The sequence below is a fragment of the Lepidochelys olivacea genome (genome assembly GCF_965140295.1).
Source record: "Lepidochelys olivacea isolate rLepOli2 genome assembly, chromosome: 25".
Lineage (NCBI taxonomy): Eukaryota > Metazoa > Chordata > Testudines > Cheloniidae > Lepidochelys > Lepidochelys olivacea.
In genome coordinates, this window is record NC_140435.1 from 7,306,422 (window position 1) to 7,324,997 (window position 18,576).

Sequence of the window (18,576 nt, forward strand, 5' to 3'; positions counted from 1 at the left end):
ACTGGGGATGTTTAGTCTTCAGAAGAGAAGAATGAGGGGGGATTTGATAGCTGCTTTCAACTATCAGTTTCAGTGGTAGCAGATGACAGAACAAGGAGTAATGGTCTCAAGTTGCAGTGTGGGAGATTTAGGTTGGATATTAGGAAAAACGTTTTCACTAGGAGGGCGGTGAAACACTGGAATGCGTTACCTAGGGAGGTGGTGGAATCTCCTTCCCTAGAAGTTTTTAAGGTCAGGCTTGACAAAGCCCTGGCTGGGATGATTTAGTCGGGGATCGGTCCTGCTTTGAGCAGGGGGTTGAACTAGATGACCTCCTGAGGTCCCTTCCAACCCTGTTATTCTATGATTCTATGATCACAGGCCATTGGGCATATCTACCGCTAATAGTCAAAGATCAATTAATTACCAAAATTAGGTTATCCCATACTACCATCCCCTCCATAAATTTATCAAGCTTAGTCTTGAAGCCAGATAGGTCTTTTGCCTCCACTGTGCCCCTTGGAAGGCTGTTCCAGGACTTCACTCCTCTGATGGTTAGAAACCTTTGTCTAATTTCAAGTCTAAACTTTCTGATGGCCAGGTTATATCCATTTGTTCTTGTGTCCACATTGGTACTGAGAATAAAGAATTCCTCTCCCTCCCTGGTATTTATACCTCTAATATATTTAGAGAGCAATTGTCTCTCCCCTCAGCCTTCTTTTGGTTAGGCTAAACAAGCCAAGCTCTTTGAGTCTTTCATAAGACAGGTTTTCCATTCCTTGGATCATCCTAGTAGCCCTTCTCTGTACCTGTTCCAGTTTGGAATCATCCTTCTCAAATATGGGAGACCAGCACTGCACACAGTATTCCAGGTGAGGTCTCACCAGTGCCTTGTATAACGGTACTAAAACCTCCTTATCTCTACTGGAAATACCTCGCCTGATGCAGCCCAAGACCGCATTAGCTTTTTTCACGGCCATATCACATTGGTGGCTCATAGTCCTCCTGTGCCCTTGCACTATTAAATTTCATCCTATTACTATTAGTCCAGTTTACAAGGTCATCCAGATCTTCCTGTAGGATATCCTGGTCCCTCTCTGTATGGCAATACCTTCCAGCTGTGTCATCCGCAAACTTTATTAGCACATTCCCACTTTTTGTGCTGAAGTCAGTAATAAAAAGATTAAATAAGATTGGTCCCAAAACTGATCCCTGAGGAACTCCACTGGTAATCTCCCTCCAGCCTGACAGTTCACCTTTCAGCATGACCCATTGTAGTCTCCCCTTTAACCAGTTCCTTATCCACCTTTCAATGTTCATATTGATCCCCATCTTTTCCAATTTAGCTAATTCCCCATGTGGCACCATATCAAATGCCTTACTGAAATCTAGGTAAATTAGATCCACTGCATTTCCTTTCACTAAAAAAAGAAAAAAAAACACAAACCTGTTACCTTCTCATAAGAGCTCAGTCATTGCTCATAAGCACAAAGCCACCCCTGGCCTGGCCCAGCACTAACCGGGGCAGGGCTGGAGACTTCCCCATCCACCCCAAATAAACTGAACCCAATTAGCAGGCAGAAAACCCCCATCCCTTTTCAAGGTCAGAGCTGTCCATTCGACTCAGTCACCCCTTCTCTGCCTGCTCCCATGTAGGGTCCCTGCCCTCATTAAAGGGGGAAACTCAGCCTCATCTGCCTTCCCGACAGGACAGCAAGCCAAGCGCTGCTCACACACTGCCATTCTACAGCCCACGGCTTGATCTGAACCGGCACATCCGCCCCTGCGGTCCCAGCCGGACCCCCCGGTGTTCTGCCAGTGTAACTGCATTACCCTGCAGGTTTCAAAGGGATACCGTGTTCTTCACTCCCTGTGGAGCACTGATGTGCTCTGCCCCAGAACTGGCTGCTTTTCCGGGGGCAACAAGCATCCCGAGAGGCCGGGGTGAACGGGTAAAGGAGCGTTTGGTTGGAAAGGGGAGCTGCCATGGAGGGCGCAGTAGCAGAGAAACTTAGTGAAGTTTCTGGCCATCAGGAACATCCCATTCCCAGCTGCTCCTCGTGAGATGTCTGTGGTTAGACAGCCACACGCAACATGGAAGCTCAGGAGCAGCCTGGGAAGCCCAATGCCCTAAAGCACCTGCCCAGGGATCCTTCCCCCGGAGGGGCTCAGAAAGGGGACGTTTGCCCCCCATTTTGCACCTCACCGTTTTCCCAGCTCCAGAGCCATTTTCTAGCTCTCCTAGTGAGGATTCTCTTCGGGCACCTCCCTCCCCAGTTGTCATCCCCCCAAGCAATCCACACTTCCTCTTTCCTCACATCAGTCCCAGCCTGCTGCTCCGTGAGCGCCTTCCCATGAGCCGTTCTGCACGCTATGTTCCAGGGGAGAGACTGGAACCGTGACGTGATTGATGTCTTGGCATATGCTGCTCAGCATCCGACAGGCCCTGAGGGAGTCTGTCTGTTACAGGCAAGTCACTAGGGATAGGAGAATCCTGACCCCTCCAGCTCTGCAGGGTCCTGGGCCCTGAGCTTCGAGCCCATGGTGAACCTAATCTGTGCGGACACAAGGGGGTTTGGCTTGAGCCAGGACTTGCACTGCTGTGTAGACAGACTCTTAGCCCAACCCATGGGGCTTGTCCCCCACCTGTGATGATGGTCCTGATGAGGCGCCCTTCATCCGCTGCTTTGCACCCCAGCATGCCCTCGAATGCCCCAGCTGGACGCGGGGCATCAAGGGGCCTCTCCATCTCTTCCACCTTCACCTTCTGCTCCAGCCACTTGGTCTCTCCGCTTGCTGCGCAGGGAAAGGAGCAAGAACATTAGAGTCAGAGCATCTGCTTGGATCTGGGGCCATGTAACCTGACTCCCAAGGGGGGCAGGGACTGGGGGTCCCACCTCTGCCCGTACCCTGCCTGGGGAACTCCTGCCAGGAAAGCTGGGCCCCAGGCAGAGGGATATTCAGAACTAGAGGTTGCTCGGGCCAGCCGGAGGGACGGAAATGGGTTGACAGCAAACCAGATGGATGCTGCCAGGCAGCCCTGGACAGCTGCTGTTGACTAATTAAGAGGTGAGCAAGTGAAGGGTTAATCTGCGAATGTCCAGTATCCCATGGCACCCACCAGCTTTAATCAGCTGCCTACAAACCCAGCTGGCACCTCCCTTCCCCTGCTCCCTCTCCATTAAACTGCTCCCTGCTCTGGGGGTAGACCTAAGAGGGGGTGCTTGCTGCTCTAGCCCCCCCCCCCAATAGCAAAGGGAACACTGCATCACAGCAGTCGGACCCTGCAATTCACCAGGCATTGCTAGCCCTGCTCTCGGGTTGGCAGCTATGCTGGGGGTCTGCTGTGCTCAGCGGGGGGCTTTTGGGGAGCACAGCCCTTCCTAAAGCATGGAGGTTTACAGAAGGGCCATGTGGGAGCTTTACCATTAGGAGACAACACGAGACACAAGGCGAGCCCAGAACAGCGGCTAAGAAAAGCCACTTTGGTAGGTCATCTGTTAGTGAGAGGCTCATTTCCGCTTCCTGGCTGCAAAGCAGCTCTCATGCAGACAGGTAGTGACGCCCCCTTACCTGCCCTGGGGCGTCGAAGGAAAAGCAGAAACACTGGCATGAGCAGAGCTCATGGTGTGCAGATAGTCACCTCTGCCCTGCTGCCTTCGCTGGCATAGTGGGCCTCATTGAGGCAGGTTAATTGAGAAGGGACTGGGGGACCAGGGCCCCAGGGCTTGGCAGGGCCATTATCAGGCCTGGGGCAGAGCTCAGGCCCATCCCACCAGCCCTCCCTGCTCCTGCGGTGCTGAAGCATTTCTGCTTGAAGCTGCTGCATCCAGGCTGGGAGAGGCCGTCGAGACCAGAACCCCCCTTTAGGCCGGCCACAGAGGACATTCACCCCCCAGCTGGTCCAGTCACAGGGGGCACCTGCCTGTGAGATCCTGGATTTGCTTCATGGAGATTTTCAGCTGCTTTCGAAGCTTGAGCATGCTCTTCTCCTGCCTCTCCAGCTGCCCAGCCAGATCCTGGAGGGCACAAGGGGAAAGGATAGACTGCACAGCCGGTATCACTGGGTGCTCGGGGTAGGGTGGGGTGGCCTCACTTTCCAATACACCCTCCCAGCCAGCAGCAAGACCTCTTCGGGCAGGCCTTGCAGCAGATGGAAAGCAGCCGGCCAGAATGCTGCCCCAGCTACTGCCATCTAATGGGCTCCTCCGTGGAGCCCGAGTCCGAGCATGCAATGTGCCCTCGAAGAGCCAGCATGGGGAGGCAGGGGGTGTGCTCCACCAGGGCGTTTACCCAGCACGCTGAGCAGCAGCCAGCCTTCTCTGGCAGCACAAGCCCCAGCCTGGCCGCTCAGCGAGCATTTAAGTGCATGCTCAGCCATGCAATCCTCCCCCCAGCCCCCTCCCCCTTTACCAGGTTCTCTCTCTTCAGCTGGACTATCTGGTGCTGGAGCCCGTCTTCCTCCTGGTGCAGGTGCAGGTCCTGGATCAGGCTCTGCTGCTTCAGGGAGCAGATGTCCAGGCGGAGACCTTCCAGCTCCTGCTCATGCTGCAGCTGCTGCTCCTGCAGCTGGCCCTCGAGTAGCCTGCAAGGAAGGGCGATAACTCGGAGGTGCCAGCGACTGGCTCACCAGGCAGGAGGTTGGTGAGGCCTCACAAATCTCTATGCCCCTCTGTGGGTGAGACAGGCAAGTTTCCCCCCCATTTTACAGCTAGGGAAACCGAGGCGGGGTTGACGCGGCTTCCTCAAGTCAAGGGCAGAGATTGGAATAGAACCCAGAAGACTTGACTCTGGAATTTCTTGAAGTCTCCACAGAGTGATCTGAATCTTGCGCCTCCACCATCTGCGCTCCGAGCTGGTTCTGGCCACCCAAACCCATCTCGTCTCTCCACCACTAGGGTTTCCCTGCAACCTCAGACAGCCTGCTGCTCCCCAAGGGCCATCCGCCACTGGAGGGCATGCCCCCAGGGTTGCTTTTTAAGCCTTCCACTGCAGTGGTATGGAAAACCCAGACGTGGCCGAGACCACCGAGTAGGGGAAGCAGGTCTGTAAACAGACTCACTTATTGGAAACCCGGACGGCATCATATGCATATTTCAAGTCTTCCTCCATCATTGAGTCTTCCTTGGACATCTTCTCCGGGCTCTTGCTCAACCCCAGGATCTCTGCAATGTTCTGCTGGGGAGAAGGAGGAGACTGAACCTGGCCGTTCAGGCAGCAGACCCCCCCACCCCCGCCCCCAAAATTGCTGCAGCAAGGGACATCATGGGTGGGAGTCTCACCTGGCGCTTGAAGATCTCAAATGGCTTCCTCTCATGAGCCAGCTGAGCCTTGGCCCTGCGCAGCTCCTCACGGGTCCTGGCCAGGTCCTCGGTGACCACGTTGAGCTGACCCAGGAGGAGGAGATAAGCCTTCTCGTAGGGGTCCTGGCCATCGTCGTCGTTCAGCGAGGAGGGAGGGCTATCAGATCTGGACCTCCTCTCGTCTCTCTGCCTCCAGCGGCCCCTCTCCTGGTCCGGGGACTGTGGGGAAAGAAGGAGGTGAGGAGATGCGTTCAGTGTGCGACACGCCAGGGACTGTACGCAGACACCAAACCCCACTCAGACTGGGCCATCTGGCTGCACCTGATCCCAAGCTCTGCACTAACTCACCACGAATGCCCCAACCCACAGCCCATCTGGCACCCTCCAGGAGTGAGCGGAAAGGGCAAGCCTGGCATCTGACCACCCGGTGGCAACCGTGGGATGGCAGGACAGGTCAGCCTGGTTAGCCCAGCTGCACACAGGAATGCTGGTCACATCTACTGGGAGGCAGCACAAGGGGAGTGGATGCCAGGGTTTATTCCTGGCTCTGCCACCAAGCTATGAGCTCGGGCACCTTCCCCAGCTGACGAGATCTCACACAAAAGAGGGGAGTTTCCGACACAGGAAGCGCACAGAGCCCTGTGTGACAGGTGCCAGTCAACAGCCATGTCTTTGCACGCACTTACTGGGCTGAACCAATGAGATCACCAGCGCAGCCCACCCAGGTCAGTCAGAAGGGCCTTGCTACTATTCCCAGCCGCAGTTTGATGCCAACGGGACTGGCAGCTGGGTGCTGCCAGCGCCAAGGGGCAAAGGGCTGGAGGGCATGCTCGGGGACGCTCTTCTTACTGAAGGGCGAGTGAGGCACTGGACTCTTGGGCTGCCCAGTTTGCAGCCAAGCTGGGCTGATCCAGAGCAGGGATTAGACAGGATGCAAGGGGGCAAGGACTAGAGAGGGAACATCTGGTCCCCAACAGCTGGCCAGTTCTGAAGGACGGACTTCCAGGGCACAGCACGGCTCGTTCCAGAGCCCAGACGCTGAGCTTCCCACCAGAGTCAGGGCAGGAGCAAAGCCAGTTTGTTGATGTGAAAGCGTCACCTCGCTCTGTGGGTCAGCATCGTCCCGGGACGGCGCCGTCGACAGAGACGATGGGTAGCTGCATTCAGAGTCCAGGATGCTGTCAGATGAAGGGGACCTTCGGAGGCTGGGGGTTCGCTGGAGCAGGAAGGTGATACAAGGGTGCATTAGACAGCGGCTCAAGCTCCAGTCAGTGTTACAGGCGGCAGCAGGGTCAGCATGGGGAGACAGCTCAGACCACACATCAATAGCTTTGAGTGGGCACATGCTACTGCGCCCTAGCCCAGCGGTGATGGACACGGGGTGGGTGCCGCTGTCCTCCACTGGGAGTCCCGCCATGGGACCTGGAGAGATGTCCCCCCCGATCTCCAGTGGAGCGGGGCAGAAGTGGATGGTGCAGCTGTAACATTAGCTTAGGGCTGGGACTTCCCCAGAGAGCAGAAGGAGTCTGGCACCCAGACACCACGTGGAGTCACTGGGATTTGGGCTCCTCGCTGTTTCGAAAGCCCCAGCCAGCTTCGCGCAGATAGTGGGGATCTGTTCTCAGCGGCAGGGCAAGGCTCTGAACCCAGAGTGACCCTGGGGCCACCACCAGGGTGCTTTGCGGAGCCATGCCCCAGCCCTGGGACTGAGAAAGGACACAGCACTTAGACCAGCAAGGCACCCGCTGCCAGGCTCCTTGCCCACCTACACCCAGTGCTGCCCATCTGGCCTCAGTGCGAGAATCCTTCAGCAAGCGCTTTCCTCCATTTAGCTGCAGCCTGTGACCCCTCGCCTGGCTCCCTGGGATACCTGGGGTGTCCTGGGGCCAGGGTATCAGCCCCACCCGCGCTGCTCACCTTGTGGAAGGCCACCTCGTCCTGCAGGTTCTCGCAGCACTGCTCCAGGCGGGCGCACTCTTTCACCAGGGTCTGGTAGCGAGCCCTCTCCCCCTCCAGCTGGCACAACAGCTCCTGGCTCTCTGCCGCCACACGCCGGCGCAGCTGGTCTGCAGGGGGCGGGGAGGAGAGCAGAGACGGTAATGTTTGCCTGCAGGCCTGGACCTGGGCCAGGGAGCGTGACAGGCTCTGTTCCCCGCCCAGCGACCACCCTGGGTAGGAGCCTGGGGAGGAACGTCGTCGACAGGGGCTGGTTCTCCTTCAGGCTTAGGCAGCCGATCGCCAATGCTGCACTGCCCCTGGAAAAACGGCTTGCAGTCCTGGCAGGAGAGAGCCGTGCACTTAGCAGCATGGCCAATGACCCCATGGATGCAGCCTCCAGGGCAGGCTCAGGCCACGCTACGGACCTCTCCGCTGGCTGGGCGCCAGGGCAGTATTTGATCCCCCGGGATAAGGCTGGGCACAGAGCTGGGGCAGTGACTGGCAGGAGCCGTTTCAATAACCAGCCCACCTTGTTTTGGGCGCCAGTCTCATCTTGGCCAGGAGCTGCCTTTGCAGCCCAGTTCATTGGTATTCGGAAAGCACCAACAAGGTGCTCCGCTTTGTACAGAACAGAGGCTGGGGCTTGGACCAGGAGGGAGGCTGTCCTGGCCATGGCACCCACTGGAGCACAGAAGAGCTCTGTGGGACATGCAGCAGCCTGTGATATACAGGAATCAGACCACAGGGTCTCACGGCCCCACACTATGAAACTGACACCTCCCACAATGGGTTTATGTGAACACAAGAGCTGATGGCGTAGGGAGGGACTAGCCGACGCAGGGTCTGGCCTCCGAGCTGCGCATTCCATAAAGCGGGGAAGTTTGGATTCACAGATTGGCGAGTTAAAGCCAGAAGGGACCATTCGATCCACCGGTCTGACCTCCCGCACAGCCCAGGCTGGTACATTTCCGATTCCACCCAGCTACCTCTGCGCTGAGCCCAATAACCGAAAGAGGCTTCTGCCCCACCCCAGGGAGGTGGCGGATCTTGGGTCTGAAGGTATCAAGTGAAGGAGACTCCCCCACTTCTCTTGGTAGCTTGTTCCAGGGGCTCGTCACCCTCCCGGCGAGACACTCGTGCCTAGCTGTGGGGCTCCACCTTCCTCAGGGGATTGGAGCAATGCGGCAGCTAGTGACTTGCAGGCACGTGCTCCAGGCTGGGGAGCTCAGACCAGGAGCAGCAGGGTCCCCCAACCCCAACATTTGAGGCGGTACAGATACAGAGCAGTCTGACCTGCTTGCCGGCACCCAGCTAGCAGTCACAAGTCACCAGCATCACCCTGCCGACAGAGCAGGGCTGCCTGGGTGAGCACAGCTGAGTCACTCACTGGGCTTCCACAGAATTCAGCCCCCAGCTGATTGCACCCAGCACAGCAGGAAAGGGGCTGGGGACTGGAGGGGCAGTGCGGGGTTTACCTTCCAGCTCCTGCGACTGCTCCATGATCCGCTGGTTTAGAGCATCCTTCTCTTCCTTCAGATTGGATTTCATGGCTTCGAGCTCAGTCAGGTGCTGGCGGGTGAGAGAGAGAGATGAGCGGTGGGGGCAGACCTTGACAGCAGTCCAGAGCTATGGGGCGAGAGGACCTGCTCTGAGAGTCAGAGGCCAGGCAGGCTCTTTCACACGGGGCCATCACAGACTGCAGGGCTCATCCTTCCTCTACCCCGCCAGCCAGCCAGCGGGCCTGGAGAGTAGTCAGGCCCCTGCATGGGAGATTTATTGCCAGTTTTACTTTTGGTAGGCAGCATCAAGGATTTAAGTGTTTGCTTACATTTTTTATTCAAATTTTCAGTTGTAGGAATTTAGGTGGCAGGGAGGGGATCAGACAAGGTGGAGACACCAAGAGTTAAAGCTTTACAACTTAAACCTGATAGTCAACTTCTTATGTCAAATATACAAAATAATCCAGGTTTGCTTTCAGACAGTTAATGTCAAGCAGCATTTCTGTCTAAGTTTTCAATATCGATGGACGTATTTGACAGTTTGTGCGTACAGAGATTTATGGTGGTTGACATTTACCGATAAAAATCGACTCCTGCCAAGTCTATGTACAGACAAGCTCATTTAGTCACCAGATCCTTTGCAACACACTAGCAAGGAGCATGCTTGCATCCCCTCCCCCTCTCATGGCTGATCCAGAGAGGAGAACCAGCCTACTACTGCTGCCAGCGATTGGAACTGCCCCATATGCTGAGTGCTGCATTTGAGTCACACCCATTAACCACTGGGGTGGGGACTGTTGCTCTTTGGGACCAGGTCTAAGGAAGGGATGTTTAACCCCCCCCCCCCCAGCCCCAGTGTTACTGCTGGCTGCCAGCTAGCCAGCAAGTCGAGGGTCCCCCGCCGCCCCACACCTGCTTCAGATCCTCCATCTCCTGGCCCAGCCTGCCTTCCGAGTTGCTCTTCTCCGACTCCATGCGCTGCAGCTGCTCCTGCAGCTCCCGGATACGCGTCTCCTGTGCCTTGTCCTCCCGCAGCCCCCGCAGCTCGCTGTGCAGCCACTCCACCTGCTCGCTGTGGGAGGCTCTCAGTGCCGACAGCTGCTCCGAGAGGCTCCGGTTCTCCCTGGCCTGTGGGGGGGGGGGGCAGTGGAGAGCCGTTTCAGGCCTGGGGGGTCCCAGGGGAGGAACTGGGTGATTCCTATCTGAGCATTAAACAGCAGGGAACTGGGAGGGGGAAATCCAGAGAAGCTGCCTCAGCCTCATCCCACCGGACTGCCCCATCATCCCCGGCAAAGCCGAACAGCTCCCTGGAAGTGAGGTGCTATCCACAGTGCCTCCCCCAAGCCCAGCAGGGTCAGCCCCAGGACACTGTTGTGGAAACTGAGGCACGGGAGGAGGAATGACTTTCCCAAGGCCCGCCACTTCAGGGCTGAGAACAGAACCCAGGAGTCCAGACTCCCAGTTTCCTGCTTTACAGGAAAGCCTGGCCTATATGCCAGGGCTGGTACTTGGGCCTCCCCTTGCCTTGGGCCTGGCCTGCCTGCTCCTTGGCATTGGGCCACCAGGCTCTGGACAGACTGACAGCGGTCTGCTCCCTGTACCACTCCCTGCCTGCCCAGCTGACTCCCTGTACATGGTGTGACGTTATTGACATAAGCTGGGACTGTATAGATCATTGTTGCAACCAAAGTCCTGTAGTGGCATCAAATCTTGTATAAAGGGGGTCAAATAAGGTGTCTAAGACAAGGTGATGGTTTGCTGCTTATGATTATGCTGCCTATGTGTGTGTATCATTTTTATAGTTAAAGTTATGAATATTGGCTCTGTACTGTCTGTATTTCAAACGCTGCTTCTGGGGAACACTCCAGACAAGTTGGTGTCAGCTATGCCTAGCCTGCTAGATGGCCCACTAAGGACCATCAGCTGTACAATGACCCATTGAGAGAAGGCAGACACGCCTGGGGACTCAGCCAGGTGTGCAGGGACCTGCCCATGGACAGAACTCTGAGGTGTTTCCAGGCTAGGTGCTGGACAGCTTGTCTTTGGGACAAAGAAAGAGACCACATGGCAAGAGACTGTAAAGAGCTGCTGAAGCTCTGCCATAGGTATGAAGCAGGATTGAACTTTGCTACACTGAAGCTTTGCCCCTTCCCAGCTAGGGATGTTCTCCAGAGACTGGATTTGAACCTGCCATTTATTCCGTCACTGCTGCAAGCCTGAACCTGGATTTGTGCTGGAAATGGCCCACCTGATGATCACTTTAGATAAGCTATTACCAGCAGGACAGTGGGGTGGGAGGAGGTATTGTTTCATATTCTCTGTGTATATATAAAGTCTGCTGCAGTTTCCACGGTATGCATCCGATGAAGTGAGCTGTAGCTCACGAAAGCTCATGCTCAAATAAATTGGTTAGTCTCTAAGGTGCCACAAGTACTCCTTTTCTTTTTGCGAATACAGACTAACACGGCTGTTACTCTGAAATTTGCCATTCCTGTGTGTCATTGATTCCACTGAACCAATTCTAGCTCTCATCTCTATTTCTTTCCTTTTATGAATAAATATTTAGATTCTAAAGGATTGGCAATAGCGTGATTTGTGGGTAAGATCTGATTTGTCTATTGACCTGGGTCTGGGGCTTGATCCTTTGGGATCGAGAGAACCTTTTCATAACCATTCGTCCCCATAAGGGATAGCACTGGTGGAGATATTGGGAAACTGGAGTGTCTAATAGAATTGCTTGTGTGACTTGTGGTCAGCCAGTGGGGTGAGACCAAAGTCTGCTTTGTCTGGCTGGTTTGGTTTGTCTTAGAGGTGGAAAAACCCCAGCCTTGGGCTGTAACTGCCCTGCTTTAAGCAATTTGCCCTGAATTGGCGCACTCAGTTGGGTCCTGCCAGAAGCAGCCTCATTACACATGGGCTGGGCACTGGCTCTGTCCCTGGAGAGCCCACTGCATGTCAGAGTTCCCATCTGGCAGAGTCTTCGGGATGGTCGCGCAGTCAAGGTGCCGAGCCCCAAAGCTGGCTAAGCTACCCTGGATCAGCCAGTGCCATTAGGAGTAGCCGCCCTCCTGCACCTCCTCCTTCCCTGGGGGGCAAAATCCCATTCTAGGATGCACCACATCTCAGCAGAACTGTGAACTCCCCTGGGGCCAGCCTTCATCCGAGCTCCCAGGCCACTGCCCTGCCCCAGCCCGGATGTATTTGGCCCAAGAGCACGCTGGCTTTTCCTAAGTCCCCTTTGCCCCAACATCAGCTTTCCAGGACGCCCCACCCACTCCAGACCAGCGAGATGGGATTTACCCGCGTAGGCCAGAGACCGTCAGGGACGCAGGCTCGCTTTAAAGAGAAGCTTTCGCGGAAGCCCCTCCCCAGCAGAGAGCAAATAGCGAGATGAGAGGCAGACAGATGGCAGTGCCAAGTGCGCCCGCTGGTAAATATCCAGCAACAGAACACGGTGTGCCAGGCACGATCTGGCACCCTGCTGGGTGGGGGCAGACAATAGGCACTGCGAGGAAGTTACACAAGCGGCATCTGCTGGGTTGCATGGGAGAGGGGTGGAGAGAAGAGAGGTTTGAAGACTGCCTCCCAATTCCGCACAGGGGCTTGAGCACGTGGTGCCCCCTAAAGCCACTCAGTCCCTGAGGCACCCCATGAGGCACCCCATAAAATACCCAAGAGGAGACCAGAGCAGGGAAAGCTGCTGCCACTCGCAGCCTTCCTCCAGCCCCAGAAAGCCAGCTACTCCATCTGCACAGCCTCGCTCCCCACGCCTTCGCTTTGCATTCGCTGCCCGATGGCTGAGCCATAGGAAGTTCGGTGGGTTCAGAACTAGAAATCTGTCCTGAGCCAAGAGGTCCAGGATCCTGCTCTGCCAAGAGAGCCCAATGCAAGTCTCCGGGGACGAGCCGGAAGGCAGATGCAGCCAGAATTTGCTTCTCGCGGTACTAATGGACCGTGCTTCCCAGGAGAAGGGTAGCGTGGCTTTTCCCTCCAAGCACCTTTTCCCGGCACAGAGGGCGTGCTCCAGCAACATTCAGAGATGGATCCGAGATTTTACAGTATCATTAAGGGAGTGAAATGCTGCCACCTCTGGAGTGGAGCATTGCTACTGCTTAACAACTCACAGGAACATTGAGTAGGACAAGACTATCCAATGTAGACAGCTAGGGGAACTTCGCAAGGCAGAACGCAGTTCTCCAGGACTCTCACAGACATGCCCGTGAGCAGTCAGCACCTTGGCTTCAAGGCTCATCCCAATAGTCGAGGCCCAGGAATCCCCCTGTAGCTCTGGGGCAGCAGGAGGAGCCGATCCACCCACCTGCTCATCCACTTTGCACTGCAGCTGCATCACTTTGATCTCCATGCCTTTGTTGAGCTGTTTGTAGTGCTCCACCGACCTGGCCTCGAGCCGGAGCCGTCCCAGCTCCCTGCGAGCCCGCATGCGTCGGAAGCAGCACTGCAGATACACCACAGTACCGCGCACCCGAACGTACTTGGTGCGAGCCAGCCAGCCCCTCACCACGCTCTGGATCACAACAGCTTTCTGGCTTGCCACCATCTGGGGAGAGAGCAGACACGCGCAGCCAAGCTTTAGGGCAACACCCATTGCTTTAGGGCGGTAACTCGGCCAGAGCACCAGGCGCCAGCAGCTACGGCCTCGCACAAACTGTGGCCAACGTTTCACAAGGGATCCAAGAACACGCTAGTTAGGGACAACGCTGCACCCCCTCCCTTGGGCGCCAAGGATGCCTGTGAGAATAGGAGCCCTGCTTAGCAACCACAGGGTTTACGCACATGACACACGGTGGCCCCTGAAGGGGCTTCGGAGCAGATGAGAGGACATTGTTGCAACTATTCTAACCTGCACCTGAGCCTGGGGCAGACGGGTTGCTAGAGAGACTGGCTGTTTTGATCACCCTGGAGCATGGGAGTGAGACTCAGAGAAAGTTCACACCCTGCTGCCCTCTCCCCTCTGGGTGCTGGAATAATTTTTATAGTGGGGGTGCTCATGATGGAAACCAGATATTTGGTATTACTACTCCAAGGCAGTCCCAGAACCATGCCCCCCCGACCCCACCCCGCGGAGTGGCCCTGGGAGCAGTTAGCTGGGAGCAGATCCAAGCCTGGACTCCAGGACAAGAACTGAGCCAGGCATCAAAATCCTGCCCATTTGCCCCCCAGCTCTAATTTGGTTCTGTGGGGTTTCTGCCCTTCACTTCGCAGCCTAGATTGGCCTCCGAGGATGCTCAGGAGATAGTCAGTGCCTATGCCTAGCCTAACTGTGGGAGCTCCAGAGCTGGAGCACCCATTGGAAAAAGATTGGTGGGTGCTGAGCACCCACCAATCACCTGTTTGGCAGGGGGCACTTGCAGGGGTGGGAAGAAGCAGAGTGTTGGTGGGGCACACGGAGGGGGAGGAGGGTGGGACCTTGGAGAAGGGGGTGGGATGGGGGCAGGGCCACTGGGTGGAGCACCCAGCCAGAAAAGTGAAAGTTGGCACCTGTGAGGGCCTACACCAAGGACTGCTCCCCACAGAGGCGCTTTGGGCAGGTGTGGGGCGTGGGCTGCTCCAGTGCGAGCTGCACCGGGCACTGGACCCGTGAGCCAGTGCAGCGAGAGGGTGAAGATCCCCCTTGCCTAGGCGTGCCCACCACCTTCGAGATCTCCTAGGAACCTGGTCACTCCTGAGGGTAGGGACGGGGTGGCTCCCACCAGGTGAGCTGACCCCCGCGCACCCTGAACGGGCCACCAGGGGCCCCACGCGGCCCCATACCCCAGGCAGGAGAGCGATACACCTGCCTGGGGAGTCACAGCACTACCCGTTCACACTGCCTGCGGTTGGGGGTGGGGGGGAAGCTGCCCATGGGTACCCCCTCTCCATGCTAGGCCCCACACTCCCTGCACATGCCGGACAAGGAGCTGAGCCAGACAGGTAACTGCTCTACCTTGTGGCAAGAGCCTGCAGCGAGAGAGGGATGAGTCTCTGCTCTATGGGGGTACTAAGCAAGGGGGCTCCCTCCAGATCCCAGGATGTACCTGCCAGCCCTCACCCCTACGTTACATGGGGCTCCTGTAACCCCTCAGGACCCCCTTCCCCAAGGGCTGCACCCCCCCTCAGCGCTGGGAGCACACCCAGGACGTCACCCTCTGAAGCCGCTGCCACGAGTGGATCCCCAACCCCACGGCTGCGGGCAGGGCTGGTACCTGGCAGTGCAGGCGCCTGGCGAACATGCCGCGGGCGAAGGCCTGGATGGTGACGGCTGCTGCCTGGCTGCGGAGGTACGAGCGCCTGGCCAGAGCCATCTTGAAGTTCTTCTGCAGGATGAGTGCGGCGCTGGTCCTCCTCAGGCCCCTGACGAGCCTGCACAAGGGCAACAGGCACTGGGCATGGTGAGCCAGAGCCCACTGGGGCAGGGCAGCAGAAATTAGGCCCCCCCCCTCCCCCCAAGAACAACAGAGTGACCCCCCACAGCACAGTCCCAGGGTCTACCCTAGCCCCTTACAGGCCCCCGCAGCAGAGACCCACCACCAGGTCCTGAGGCCAACCCCCCCTGCCTCCCTCAGCTCAGAGCTAGGGCACTGCTCCATCCACCCCCACCCCCCGCAAATGAGACCCAATTGCAGCTGCTGGCCTGGCACCAGCTTCTCCTGGCTCTCGTGTCTCTACTCTGGGATTTTTACAGTCGCTTTTGAAATGCGGCCACCTCTAGGGTGGAGCATGGCTAGCGCCAGGTCCCCGCCTAGCCCTACACCTGATGTAGCTTTGGAATGCTGTTTGCCAGCCAGACACTCTGCATCAGCACTCTTAGCTGCTCCGTTCCAGTGGCTGGGTACAGCAACAGGCGAGGGTGTGATGGTGCCCCCCATAAGTCTTTATGGAAAGATGCTTATGAATGTATACAACATAACTGGAACATGTTCTATGCTACATATGCCATGTAACATATCTATGTAAAGGTTATGATCTACTGAATCTATTAATCCTATTTGTATGCAGGTATCATTTTTGTATTTGAAGTTATGAATATTGGCCGTGTACTGCCTTGATTTCTAAATAACCTTAGTAGAGCATTTGGTCAGCTCCTGGAGAAAGGAATTCACAAAGTTAAGTGCCCAAATCAAGAAGCACTTAAGGAACAATGCATTTGGAAGGCTCCAATCCACATAAGAAGTCTTCCTGGAGACAGTCAAGATGCCATGTGGGCAATGGCTTCTGTCTGTAAAAACCTAGTCATGCATGGACATGTGACTTGCCCAGGTGACTCCAGAACTCCATCTTGGAGCTGGACTTTGCATCGGAGAGAGGAGGGGGGTCTCCACCCACAAGAGAAAGTCTATTTAAGCCCATGGGAAACCCTTCCATTTTGTCTTCAGCTGGCTAAGGAGATAGCCTCTCCACCCCAAAGGATACCTAAAAGAAACTGGAACAAAAGGATAGTAACTACAGGGGGTGTGAGCGCTTGCTGGACCCAGACTAGAAGGAGACTAGTCTGTAAAAGAGCTTTCTGGAACTGGTGAGGTTTTTATCTGTATTCAGTTTGATTAGACATAAAAAACTTGCATGTTTTATTTTATTTTGCTTGGTAATTCACTGTGTTCTGTCTGTTACCACTTGGAACCCCTTAAATCCTACTTTCTGTATTTAATAAAATCACTTTTTACTTATTAATTAACCCAGAGTATGTATTAATACTTGGGGGGGAGGGGCAAAACAGCTGTGCATCTCTTTCTATTGGTGTTAGAGAGTGAACAATTTATGAGTTTACCCTGTAGAAGCTTTATACAGGGTAAAACGGGTTTGGGCCCCATTGGGAGTGGGGCATCTGAGTGTTGAAGACAGGCACACTTCTGTAAGCTGCTTTCAGTTGAGCCTATGGCTGTTAGTGGACGTGGTTCAGGCCTGGATCTGGGTTTGCAGCAGGCTCCTGGGTCTGGCTCAAGCCAGGCAGGGCACTGAAGTCCTAAGCTGACCGGGCAAGAAAGCAGGAGCAGAAGCAGTCTTGGCACACCAGGGGGCAGCTCCAAGGGGGTTTCTGTGATCCAACCCACCACAGAGGGTGCCCAGAAATGGGTCTCCAGTGATGCCAAGGCAGAGCCACTTCAATGCCTGGCTCAACCTGCCAGATGTGGGCAGCGTTTGCAGGGCATCACCTCTCACCTCCGGGCCAAGAAGCCCCGGGAAAAGCGCTGGAGGCAGATGGCTGCAGCTCGCATACGCAAGAAGTGTCTCCTCCCCAGCCAGCAACGAAAGCTCTTCTGAATGAAGACACAGGCTGCTCTCAGCCTCCTGCCACGCAGCTCCTCCAGGAAGGCCACCTGGCCAGCACGGAAGAAGATCTTGCCCTTCCCGCACTGGTATTTGTTGGGGTCCTGTAGGAAGAGAACAGTGAGATCCATGACCAGGCAAGTACAACTGGGCGGAGCGAACTCAGACATGGGTGCTCCATGCTGCAGGCTTGGATAGCAGTAGTGCTGTGCGGGCCCTTCTGGGCACCAGGGCCTGGCTGGACAGACCCTCCTCCCACAGCTGACAGCGGGGCAGGGGAGGGGCTGCAGCATCCAGATCATCCCAGGGAGAGGGGGTATTAACCCTTTAGACACCGAACGCTCCCTCCAACTGCAGCGCTCCCAGCACCGAGCTGCACAGCCAGGAGGTATCACTGGGACATGGGTCCCCAGAGGGTAAGCCGCCTTTCCCGGGTCAGATGGGCAGAGCTAGGGACTGAATCCTAGTGCTCCCCAGATGGTCTCCGGCCTGGGCGGAAAGGAAGCTGCAGCATGCAGAGACCGGCACAGGCCTCTGCCTGCCCAGAGAACGGGGACCCTCAACTTGGCCATGGGACCAGCCTAATGCCAGCTTAGCACAGTCCAGTCAGCACCAGCTGGCAGCAGCTCACCTGGCCTACATGGCCCACCCATTGACTCAGATGCCCAGGACTGTCTGGGAAAAAACCCCCGGAGGATTTCAGCCAAAATCCTTAATATTCCAGTTTGGAAAGGCTGCTGCAATGCCTCCTGGGAGTTTAGTTCAGGGGCTTCTCGTGCCCCTTCTCTATAGCAGAGGCTCCCAAATGTTGCTCACTGTGGACCCCATTTCCCGATCTGCCAGCTGCCCATGTCCCCACAGATACTGTGTGCTCTTCACACTGCCTGGCTTTGGCCATCGGCCCAGGTTTCATGGTTATGTACAGGTCTAGTTACAGGCACAATGTGTACGACCAAAAAACCCAACTAAGTTTGAGCTCAGTTAGACTGGACAGTTGCTGGGCAACTGAACCCGCATTGTACAGTGATTGGAGGCGAGGGATCTGTACGTCAGCATCACCCTGTATCTGTTCTCATTGGTACATCTTGTGTAAAATACGGTAGCTAATTTAAGTCAAGAAAGTCCCAGTTTTAAAGCTTCGTCTGAGTAGCCTATTAGGAAAATGCAATGAATCAATAAATAAAATCCACTGTCATGCAATTACTCCCACGTGCCCCACAGAGAGGTCTCGTGTACCCCCAGGGGCGCATGTCCCACAGTTATAGAACAGGGGTTCCCAGAGGCAGGCTCCATGGCCAGAGACTCCTAGGACGAGCTGCTCGCCAGGAAGGCAGACTGGTGCATGGAGGAAAGGCAGCCCTCCTGGGGAGCCAGGCACACGAGAAATCCGGACCACCCCTCCCACCGGGCGATGCAGCGCTGTCTCCACAGGGAAGTTGGTGGCTTTCAGCAGAGTCGACGTTTCCCACGGGAGCGAGTTGCATTTGGCAGAGGGCTCTGGGCCAGGCGCCCTTCTGCCAGTCTCTAGGATGCCGTGGTAGCAGAGGGACACTGGGCAGGCTAGTCCCGTTATTGAGAGGAGACAGATACTG

General features: G+C 56.0%; 1 protein-coding gene across 1 annotated transcript in view; it reads right to left on the bottom strand.

The window, feature by feature from the left end:
• Positions 1-18,576, bottom strand: part of LOC311513038 (unconventional myosin-Vb-like) — a 67,211-nt gene that overhangs the window by 10,397 nt on the left and 38,238 nt on the right. Inside the window, exons 19-30 of the mRNA XM_084614597.1 lie at positions 16,877-17,088; positions 14,923-15,079; positions 13,038-13,277; positions 9,632-9,847; positions 8,696-8,789; positions 7,200-7,348; positions 6,382-6,498; positions 5,262-5,501; positions 5,042-5,154; positions 4,393-4,564; positions 3,905-3,998; positions 2,626-2,775 (exon numbers count right to left, since the gene is read on the bottom strand). Of these exons, the coding sequence (XP_084470723.1) occupies positions 2,626-2,775; positions 3,905-3,998; positions 4,393-4,564; positions 5,042-5,154; positions 5,262-5,501; positions 6,382-6,498; positions 7,200-7,348; positions 8,696-8,789; positions 9,632-9,847; positions 13,038-13,277; positions 14,923-15,079; positions 16,877-17,088 (1,954 nt within the window). The remainder of the gene's footprint in view (positions 1-2,625; positions 2,776-3,904; positions 3,999-4,392; positions 4,565-5,041; positions 5,155-5,261; positions 5,502-6,381; positions 6,499-7,199; positions 7,349-8,695; positions 8,790-9,631; positions 9,848-13,037; positions 13,278-14,922; positions 15,080-16,876; positions 17,089-18,576) is intronic.